Source organism: Myotis davidii, unplaced genomic scaffold (genome assembly GCF_000327345.1).
Source record: "Myotis davidii unplaced genomic scaffold, ASM32734v1 scaffold125, whole genome shotgun sequence".
NCBI classification, from domain to species: domain Eukaryota; kingdom Metazoa; phylum Chordata; class Mammalia; order Chiroptera; family Vespertilionidae; genus Myotis; species Myotis davidii.
Genome location: NW_006299390.1, coordinates 7749679 through 7760176, shown reverse-complemented (window position 1 = coordinate 7760176; position 10498 = coordinate 7749679). Strand labels below are relative to the sequence as shown.

The 10498-nt window shown below is 57.6% G+C and overlaps 1 protein-coding gene across 1 annotated transcript in view; it reads left to right on the top strand.

Annotated features, from left to right (window-relative positions):
• GHRHR (growth hormone releasing hormone receptor) overlaps positions 1 to 8765 on the top strand; it is a 29061-nt gene extending 20296 nt beyond the window's left edge. The window contains exons 5-14 of the mRNA XM_015571219.1: positions 181 to 278; positions 1312 to 1409; positions 2116 to 2248; positions 3528 to 3681; positions 3905 to 3965; positions 4544 to 4613; positions 5280 to 5371; positions 5912 to 6041; positions 6605 to 6646; positions 8562 to 8765. Of these exons, the coding sequence (XP_015426705.1) occupies positions 181 to 278; positions 1312 to 1409; positions 2116 to 2248; positions 3528 to 3681; positions 3905 to 3965; positions 4544 to 4613; positions 5280 to 5371; positions 5912 to 6041; positions 6605 to 6646; positions 8562 to 8687 (1004 nt within the window). The 3' untranslated portion in view covers positions 8688 to 8765. The remainder of the gene's footprint in view (positions 1 to 180; positions 279 to 1311; positions 1410 to 2115; positions 2249 to 3527; positions 3682 to 3904; positions 3966 to 4543; positions 4614 to 5279; positions 5372 to 5911; positions 6042 to 6604; positions 6647 to 8561) is intronic.
• Positions 8766 to 10498: the final 1733 nt, after the last annotated feature.

Genomic DNA, 10498 nt, shown 5'->3' with positions numbered 1-10498 from the left:
TCCGTCTGACCCATGGTGACTCCAGGCCAGAGAGGAAGGTCCCAGAATGTGCCCCAGGCAGGACGTCCTTGAGGGGCTGTGTGTGCAGCCTCCAGGGGCATTCAGTGGCAGAGGCGCCCCATCCCTCAGGGGAGAAGTTGTGACCTGGCCTCTGCTCCCCCACCTCCGCCTGCACCCTAGGTGCCGTGCAGCGGGACTGCACCATCACCGGCTGGTCCGAGCCCTTCCCGCCGTACCCTGTGGCCTGCCCTGTGCCCCTCGAGCTGCCCACAGAGGAGGTAAGAAGCCTCTTTCAGGAAAGGTCGCCATGGAGGCCTGTATGGGTGCGGGCCGCATGCCTGGAGGAGCCGCATGCCTGGAGGGAACGCCTTTCCATTGCAGCCAGCGGGTTGGAGTAGCAGTTACAGCAGATGCCCAGAAGGTGGCAGTGTCTGCAAGAAGGGTCGTTTGCTGATCTGCTCCAGGGGCCACGTTGCTAGGAGGGTGGAGGCTCAGAGGGCAGGCGGCAGATTGCTGGCCGCCATCTCCTTGGCCACCCTCCCTGTGCCCGGGCTCCAGGGCAGGGAGCCTTGGGTGGTCTCAGTCATGGTCCTGGGACAGCTCCTGCCCCATCTAGTCCTCGGCTGGGGGCAGCGTGCTTGGCTGTGGTGTGGGCAAGGGGGAAACCAGCCCAGAAGGGGCCACAGTGACCCTACGGTAGCTGGCACGGCCACACATCCGAATGGAGCCAGGCATTTCTGAGGTGCTGCCATGCCTGTCACCCCATATGCCTGCCCTCAGCCGTGCGGGGGAAAGCATGAGTCTGACCATTTCTCAGGTGAAAAGACTGAGATAGAGGGGCCGTGATCACCTGCCTCCCCAAGGGGCTGAGCCCTCGCTCCGTCCTCTGCCTGCACCCCTGTCTCTGTCTCCGGGGTCCAAGCTGGACGTGGACCAAACACATGATGGGAGAATGAGCTTCTCCCTATGGCTGTCGCTGGCTGGCCCCTTTACTTGAGGACATTGTGTTCACAAGCCAAGCAAGCTGGATGTCAGTACACAAGCCCAGTTCCCCAGAGATGTGGAATTTCTGCTGCCGCCTGTCCCAGCCTGGGAGCAGCAGCGAGTGGGCATCCCCGTCCCGCCCCTCTGTCACCAGCAGAGGGTCAAGCAGAGGTCACAAACACTTCAGTCCACAGGGAGCTTGCCGAGGCCACACGGACACCCCTGGCCCCAGACGGCATTTCGGGGTAGAGCTGAGAGCTTCACCTGCTAGACTGTCCCTCCCCCAAAGGCACAGTTTCTGTGACTCTCCATCTCCGCTCTCCCCAGGAATCGTACTTCTCCACAGTGAAGGTCATCTACACCCTGGGCCACAGCGTCTCCACCGTGGCCCTCCTGGTGGCCATCGCCATCCTGGTTGCTCTCAGGTTCGCCCTCTGCGTCACCTGCTCGGAAACCTTTGCTGCCTCCTTGTGGTCCACTGAGCCTGGTTCTGTGCCTGGTCATTCAACAGGTTCCCTCATCTGGGCCACATGGATGTCTACCTTTCCCTTCTTTTCCCCACGCGTAGACCCCTCCCAGCTCTACAGCTTTGCTCATGTGGAGCGGATTCTGTTTGCTTGTGACGCCTGCCTCCTTTCTCCTCAGTGTGTTTACAGCGAAGCCCTGCTCCCACCCTCTTCTAGGAATCTTCCTTGCCTCCTCCTTGCAGCCCTTCTTGATGGTTTCAAACCTTTGACCACTGACCTTTAGAAGTTCCCCCCACATCAGACTTTAGGGTCTGAGCCCCATGACCTGGCCTGTGCTGTTCTCGATCCTTGGGGATGAGCCTCATCTCCATAGTTACCCAGGGGCTCCCCTGGGCAGGGTCCTGCCACTTGCACCTCTGTCCCCAGACTACGAGCTCCCTGAAGGCAGGGGCTGGAGTTGCCTGTCCCCTCGCCTTCCCTGCGCCCCGGGCAGGGGTTAGTCAGCTGTCCGGCAAGGCTATAACTCAAAGTCAGCCCAACTCAATGGAATGCAAGCCAACCAAGTCCACTCAGCTCCTCCCTCCTCCCTCCTCCCTGCTCAGCCTCCTCCCGCCTGCTGCCCTCTCCCATTCGCCATCTGTTCCTCACCCTCCCGCCCCTGCAGGAGACTCCACTGCCCCCGGAACTACATCCACACCCAGCTGTTCGCCACCTTTATCCTCAAGGCGGGAGCCGTGTTCCTGAAGGACACCGCCCTCTTCCATGGCGAGGACACGGACCACTGCAGCGTGTCCACTGTAACTGCCACGGTCGGGGCGCGGGGCCGGTGGGGGGTTAGAAACTCGCTGCTCTTGCTGGAGCCTGCCCAGCCCTGTGACCAACCTGGGCTCGGCCTTGCCGACTACAGACCAGGAACCGCCCCCACCTTCCCACCCTAAAGCCTCATGCTATTGCCCATAGTCCACTCTCCACTCCATATCCCACCCTAGATCATGTTGCTCCACCAGCCTTTTCATTTCACCCTGCCCCTGGCACTTGTCCGTCCGTCCATGGCGAGGGACTGGGCTGAGTGGGTGCCTCCCTCCGAGGGCACAGAATGGACCAGATTATGAGGGCACCAGCTGGAGGGAGATGAGAGCTGGGGGAGAGCGAGGGAGGACTCCAGGGAGGCGATGGCTTGGAGCTGGGTGGGCAGCACTGGCAGGGGGAGGGGAGGGAGGACGTGTTCCCTGGGAGGGCCAGGGTGAGCAACCGCACATACAGGAGAACCTGTGCGTGTCCAAGCAGCAGGGAAGTCACCACGGGGGAGGGGAGGTGGGAGAATGCGGGGGACAGGAAATGAAGGCAGTTGGGCAGAGTGTGCAGGCCCAGCCATTAGAAGGTAGCGGAAGACTGTGCTGGAAATGAACGGATAAGCGAATGAGCAAACCAACGATGATCTGAACCAATGAATGAAAGACATGATAATAATAGTGTGGATTGAGCACCTATGTGCTAGGTATTACACTACATGCTTTGCATATATTGTCACCTCTTCTTTCCTGCATGTATTTCCATTTCAGTTCATTTATAGATGACAATTGGCAATGTCATTGGCTGCTTAGTGGTGGGACTGGGGCGAAGCCTGGACCACCTGAGCTCAGAGATGGCGTGCCGCACCCCTGGCAGCTGAGGGGGTCCTGTAGGAACAGAGGCCGGGGTGGAGGCTTGGGCGCATGTGCGCACATGTTTGCAGGATGGAGCTGTGCATGAATGCATGGTGTTCCCTGCCCACAGCCCTAGGGACTGACTGGGCCTCAGGAGAGATGGGGTGAAAGTGAAGTAGTAGCAATCATATCTAGTTTCCACCCAGGCCCATGAGGCCACGAGAGAGGTGCTGGAAGTTTTCCTTTTACAGACGAAAAGCTAAAAGCTAAGGTGTGGGGAGGTGACCAACTAGTAGAGGGTCATTTTGAGCCCAAGCGGTCGGGTCCCACATCTGTGCCCCACACTGCATCCTCTCTGGGGCAGCCAAGTGGAGGGCCCGGGTGGGGTAGGGAGACTTGGGCGGGCTCCCATGGGCATCCCGGCCCACAGGTGCTGTGCAAGGCCTCTGTGGCCAGCTCCCACTTTGCCACCATGACCAACTTCAGCTGGCTGTCGGCAGAAGCTGTGTACCTGACCTGCCTCCTGGTCTCCCCGTCGCCCAGCACCAGGAGGGCCTTCTGGTGGCTGGTTCTCGCTGGCTGGGGTGAGTCCCCGGGACTGGCTTGGGCACTGTGGGTGAGGTAGAGGGTGGGGATTCCCAGCAATCACTCAGTAGCCCTAGAGTGATTGTTGGGAAAGGGACCCTGGGCTCTGCCCTGGTCCCACCTTCAGTGCACCCTGTGTGGTGGGCAGGGGTGGTAGGAGGTGGGGGCAGGTCTCTGAGCCGAGATGTGGACCTTCCCTCCTGTCCCCTCTGTGCCCCACAGGGCTTCCCCTGCTCTTCACTGGCACGTGGGTGGGTTGCAAGCTGGCCTTCGAGGACACTGCGTGAGTCTGGGTGACCTCCTCGTCACACCCGGGCCAAGTCCCCAGGGGCGTGGGCTGGACCATCAGGAACATGGCTGTTCCCAGGCCTGGGAGAGGAGGAGGGCCCAGTCCTGCCTTCAGGGTCTCCCAGGCTTGAGAGTGTGGTAGACGCGGAAGCCTTCCATGGGTAGCACAGGAGGGACAGGAGCCTGAGTGGGAGGGGCCTCAGATTCTTAGGATTTGGGGGTTCAGGGAGAGCTGAGGGTAGGGGTGGGTGTAAGTGGGGGCCTCCTGGAACAGAGGAAGTGTTGGCAGCAGCAAGAAATCAGCAAACAGACTGATTTTCCAGGAGTTTATCCTTTTAGGTGGAGACAATGGGTGAGCCCAGCATGGGCTGGGGCGCCCCTCTGAAAGCGGCCCAACTCTCTTTCCTACCATGTAGGGCCCCGCGGATAGTCTGTGGGGGGAGGGGGACCTGTGAGGATCCAGAGGCAGAATTAGAAGCCAGGAGGCCAGCAGGTAGAGGGTGGGGAGGAGGGAGGTGCATGGGTTACCATGGCAAAGGCACCAGCCTGAGCCCTGACCTGTCCTCTCCATAGGTGCTGGGACCTGAACGACAGCTCCCCCTACTGGTGGATCATCAAAGGGCCCATCGTCCTCTCTGTTGGGGTCAGTTCCTGGGGCCAGTGTCCTCTTGCTTTATAGTCAGCCAACCCCCCTGGGTCCACCGCGGGGCCCTACATGGTAGGAAAGAGGACTCCAGCTGTGAGGCCCTCTCTGGACCTCAATCCTATTGGGCAAACCTGGGGGGTGGTCTCGGTCAGCACTCAGGCCCCTTCTGGCTCAGACTCTGGACGAACCTGGTGCCTGGTTGCAGCTCACCTGCTACTGCAGTGAGAGGCTGGGCGGGCAGGCGGGGGACCGCTGCGGCTGAAACCCACCATCTCCCACGAGGAAACGGGGCAGCCAGGACTGGCTGGCATGGCCTTCGCGAATGTGCCCATTTCCCCAACGTAGCAACCGCCCCAAATGAAGGCCAGTGCTTTGTGCCGGGGAGCCCCTGGGAGGTGCTGAATGCAGATTGACAAGGCCTGACCTCCCACCCTTGGCCCAGGATGGAAGGGGGGACCCTGAGCCCCCTCCCTCAGAAGTGGGCATGTGGGACCTCCCAGTCTCCAGGCTACACGTTCTAGAGCAATGATCTGTGCACCCACCCACCTGCACAGCCCTGTGTCTCTAGGACTTGGGGGTTTTGGTTCCTAAACGGACTCCATCCCAGGTCACCAGGCCCACTCCTGACCTTTGCCCTCCACCGTCCTGCACCTCTGTTTCCAGGTGAACTTTGGGCTTTTTCTCAATATTATTCGCATCCTGCTGAGGAAACTGGAGCCAGCTCAGGGCAGCCTCCACGCCCCGTCTCAGTACTGGTACCGTGCACGCACGTATTGGGGGATCCCGGGACATACCTGGGGCGTGAGTCAGGGTGGTTCTGTTTTACTCAGGATGAGGCAGTCACGGTCCTGGCCTGGGCTCCTCCCCATGTTCCCCGAGACAGACTAGCTCTGTTCCTGCCTCCCAGGAGATTGTAGGATGGCAAGGATAGAGACTCCAAATAAGCTGATGAGTGCTGGGATCAATGTCTCTGAGAGCCTGCAGAAGGAGATCCTTTCTAGAGGGGCAGGGGGACAGGGGTGGTCAGGGAAGACTTCCTGGAGGAAGTGGTCTTTGAGCTGGAGTTTGAAAGATGCATGGACTTTGCCTGGAATAAATGGAGATGAGCATTTGGCATAGGGAATAAGAGGACCCAGGGGCCCAAAGCAAGGAGGTCCAGGCTGCATGCGGGGAGGACGGAGTTCCCCAGGGTGTAGAGTTGATATGCGGAGCTGGTGGGAAGAGAGAGTAGGCAGGGGGCAGGTGGGAGCTTTAAGTTCTAGCCTTGGGAGCCTGAGGATTGTCCTCTCCTGCAGGCGTCTCTCTAAGTCAACCCTTCTCCTCATCCCGCTGTTTGGAATTCACTACATCATCTTCAACTTCCTGCCTGACAGCGCTGGCCTGGGCATCCGCCTCCCGCTGGAGCTGGGACTGGGCTCCTTTCAGGTGAGACCCACAGGTTCTTTCCCTCCTTGGTGGGAGGAAGATGCTGCTGCCAGGGCTGCTGGGCTGGCCATTCTTCCTTCCAGCCATTCCTCTATTTACTCAACTATCTGTCTGCCCACTTTCTACCCATCCATCTCCCCATTCATTCGACTACCCCTGTACCTATCTACCCACACATCTACCCTCCATTCATCCATTCGTCCATCCATCCATCCATCCGTCCATCCATCCATCCATCCATCCATCCGTTCGTCCAATCTATTCAACACTTGCTCAGCACCATCATATGCCAGGCTCTGTGCTCAATACTGGGGGATGCACAGATAAAGACAGTCCGAGAAATGACACCTACAGTACAGACTCAGCAGGTTTGCTATAATGATTACACGAAGCAATAGCCTAGCACATAGTAAGTGATGCAGCTACCTTCCCTTTTCCTCAAAGACCAGGCTCACGCCATTGCCTGGGAGAAGGAGGCGGGGGCAGGGAGGGAGTAGAAAGACCACAAACACCGTGAGGCCAGGCCACGGTTTCTGACGGGTCCTTTCTCTTTGGCCCCACAGGGCTTCATTGTGGCCGTCCTGTATTGCTTCCTCAACCAAGAGGTATGTGACTCTCCAGGCTGTTCTTACTCATCGATCCTTCCCTCCCACCATCCTAAGACCCCTGTCTCCTGCCCATCCCAGCTCAGGCCAAACCTTGACTCCTGTGATCCTTGGCAGGAGTCTGTCCTGAGCTGGATCCAGCTGAACCTGAATGCTTCCTGTTAACGTCTTTTACCCATCCCTCCTCTCGGCTGGGCCGTTTACTCTCCATTCAGCAGGGGGTGGGGGAGGCCTTTTAGGATCAGAAGAGGGATCCAGGGGTGGGCTCTGTGTTCCTGAAAATTGAATAAAAGGGAGAGTGGGAGAGGGAATAAGCCAGATCCAGAGGAGAGAAAGAAAAAGGAGACAGAGGAACCAAGAAAGTCAGAGGTGGACATACAGGGACGTAGGAAAAAAGAATTGGCTGCAGAAACAGGGAGGATGATGGAGGGACACGGAGAGAGAAGGGACCTGGAAGAGTCACACACAAAGACCAGCCCAGGCAGAGGTGGACATGCTCAGCACAGACGGAATACATGGTGGCGATGCACGTGCAGAAACGCGGAGAGATGGCAAAGAGGAGCCAATGGAAACATCCTACGCAGAAGGTGTCGGGCATAGTTTCCTTAGGACAGACTGGCTTTGTGGGGAGAGCTGGGAGGACTGAACTCAGCGCCCCAGATGGCCAGGCCTGGCGCTGTGGGCACAGGCAGAGCTGGGTCTCCCTCTAGTGGCCATGGGTTTGTTGTGGGCTCTGCGTTCTGCTGGAGACCTGGGTGCATGTGCCTGACACCCCCCTTCACCCCGCCCCCCCAACACACACCCTCCCCCTCACCCCTGCTGTGGGGCACCGCCCTCCCCTCACCTGTCACGCCTGTGTCTGACTGGCTCCCTCTCCTCCGATCCTCTTTGCTCACACTCCAGACTCTGGCTGATGGGCCCTGGGGATGCAGGGAGAGGAACGGCTCTGGCTGAGGCTGGTGGGGCCTAGGAAAGGGGATTTCACAGAGATCTGTAAAGGACTTTCCCAGGATGCAGTGTTGAGGACCAGATAGTTACCTACTGCTGGTGATGGGGAGCTTACTACCTCTGAATAGCCCTTTCTGTTGCCAGACAGCTCACCTTGATGTTGAACAGAACCTGTCCCCCTTTTGCCCTCACCAAAGCCTCAGCTCCCTCTGCCCCGACAGCCCCATGGAGAAGCGAGGGTACAGACATTGCCCCCTGCACCTCCCAGGCCACTTTGCTCTCAGTTACTGTCAGTCTCTGCACTGCAGGTGCTCAGGGGCATGCGGAGTCCCCTCTCCCTTGAGGCCATGTCCTCTGGACAGCTTTCCCAGCGGCCACAGCTCAGCTCAGTGGGCAATGGCAGGGCTGAACCCCAGAGCGGGGGATGGTCTAAGCCAGTGGTCGGCAAACTGAGGCTCACGAGCCACATGCGGCTCCTTGGCCCCTTGAGTGTGGCTCTTCCTAAGCCTTAGGAGTACCCTAATTAAGTTAATAACAGTGTACTTACCTATATAGTTTAAGTTTAAAAAATTTGGCTCTCAGAAGAAATTTCAGTCATTGTACTGTTGATATTTGGCTATTGACTAATGAGTTTGCCCACCACTGGTCTAAGCTATTCAGGGAGGACAGGGTAGTCATCTGGCCAGAAACTCAAGAAAGCACCCATCCATGTCTTTATCTGGGCCCAGACAAAGGCAGTGCTAGAAGGTAGAGAAAGGAGCTAAAGGGAACGGCCGGAAATATATCTGGGAAGGAGGAAGTAGTACCCCTCAAGGCAGTACGTAACAGTGGCTGTGCCAACCATGGCTTCTCCTACTGGGAGCCTGTCTGTCTCTCCTGCATGGTCTCCCCACACTCGCAGCCCCCCTGGGGGTGAGTAAAGGCGTGGCGGTGGGACCTGTCTCACATTTCCCCCCTGTCCCTGGAGGTGCGGACTGAGCTCTCACGGAGATGGCGCGGCCACAACCCGGAGCTCCTGCCGGCCCGGAGGACCCATGCCAAGTGGACAGTGCCCTTCTGCTCAGGGAATAAGGCGGTGACATCTGTGTGCTAGGCTGGCCACATCCCGTGCCGGGCAGCTGCAGAGGGTCCACCACATTCCGAAGGAGTGGGCCCTCCTGGGACCCCCAAGTTCACACTCAAAGGCAATTGTGTATTCTAGTAAATAAAAGCAGCTGGGAACGGAGACTCAGGGAGAACTTGACTGCTATGGTCGAGTTTTCCTCTGGTTCCCCCCCATCCTCGGATCAAAATTAATATTTTGTCTTGTGTGTCTTTTGTGCGTCAGCTCTTCCTCCAAGCCTTTGAACTCCGAAAGCCACGCTGGCTGTGGACTTTCACAGGGTCCCTGTGTGTCTAATTCTGACTTCCCTGGCTCCTCTGTCTCTGTTCTTCTCATGGGCCTCCTCCTAGCGCCTGAGCTGTAGCTCAAGGCCAGAGGAGCTGATAAACGTGTGATGAATAGATACCGTGTGCGTGAACGCCCGAGCCTTGCGGGTGACGGATCTACAGCCTTCGCTCGGATCTCTGGTGCGCAGCGCCTGCATCATGGCCCAGGCCACGTGACACACCATCGTGGACTTGTCTGCAGGGATCGCCTTGTTTCATTCACTTTAACGTGGACTCTCCTTGCTTTCTCCCTCTGCTCCCATTCCCCTCCTCCCGCAGGCAAGCATTCCCACGTGTTTATGTGATGTTTGTGTTTCTGTGTGTTCTTGAGAAATGTGGAGTGTTGTGTGTTGTGTGCCTGTCCTTTTAGCTTACATGCCCGCTGCCGGGTGTGTGCCTGACATCTGGCTTCAACGCCTTTCCCCTCCACACTGGGTTTTAAGAGACCCCCGGGTGCCCTGTGCTCATCTGGTCCCTTGTTTTGGCAGCTGCCTGGTGCCACGCAGAGTCTCCCCTCCCTCTAGGTGAACGCTCGCGGCCCTGGGAGTGGAAGTGCCCCCGGTCACCAGTTAGGTCTCTTCTGAGTGTGACAGCAGTGACAGATGGCGCTGCAGGATGCCCTCAAAGTCTGTGCTCCCACCAGCAGCTCCGGAGCACTTGGCGGTACTCAGCTTTTTAAGGTTTGCAAGTGGAATGGGTGTAAAGTGACATCTCCGTTGCTTTAATTTGCATTTCTCTGACGCCTAGCGAGTGAGCATCTCTCCTTGCGCCTGTTAGCCTTTTGGGGTTGTTGTTCTGGAAATGGCTTCGGTTCCTTGGCGCAGTTTCCTTGAGGGTGAAGCTTCCTCAAGTCTAGGCCGCCTTCTTGTGCCCCCAGCCTGATGTCACGCATCCCATCGGCACGGTCCATCCCTCCCCCACCCCATTCCTTGGCAGGAGGGAGGAAAATGAGACCTGGGCGCTGCCGTTGGGGACTGTCAGCTGATGGCGGTGGAGGGAGATTTCAGGACAGAGACCAGGCAGGAATGGGCACTGGGGGTCAGAACGAAATCTCTCCCTTTCTTGGTCACCCAGAGCAGATCGGCCCTCAAACTCGGCCCCTTCCCTGGCCGCCAGGGAGCCTTCCCTCCATCCTCTTCTGTGAGAGACCCTCCTCTCTAGTCACGGGCTTCCAGTGAAAATAGATGAGGCCATAGAAACCCAGGGCCACCCCAAGGTCAAGGAGCAATCCCAGCCTAAAGCCCTACCATGCATTCCTTCTAGCAGTCTCAGTTCATGGAAGCAATTCATACTCAGTGCAGGGTGTTTGGGAGCTAGGAAAAGGATTAAAAAAGAAAATAAAAATCAGCCAAAACCTCATTACCAAAAGACAGCCACCATCGATATTTTTGTATGTTTTCTGAAAAAATTTTCTATACATCTTTGAAACATCTTGAGTTCGTAGTATATTTATAAACTTGTATCTTGTTTCTTATG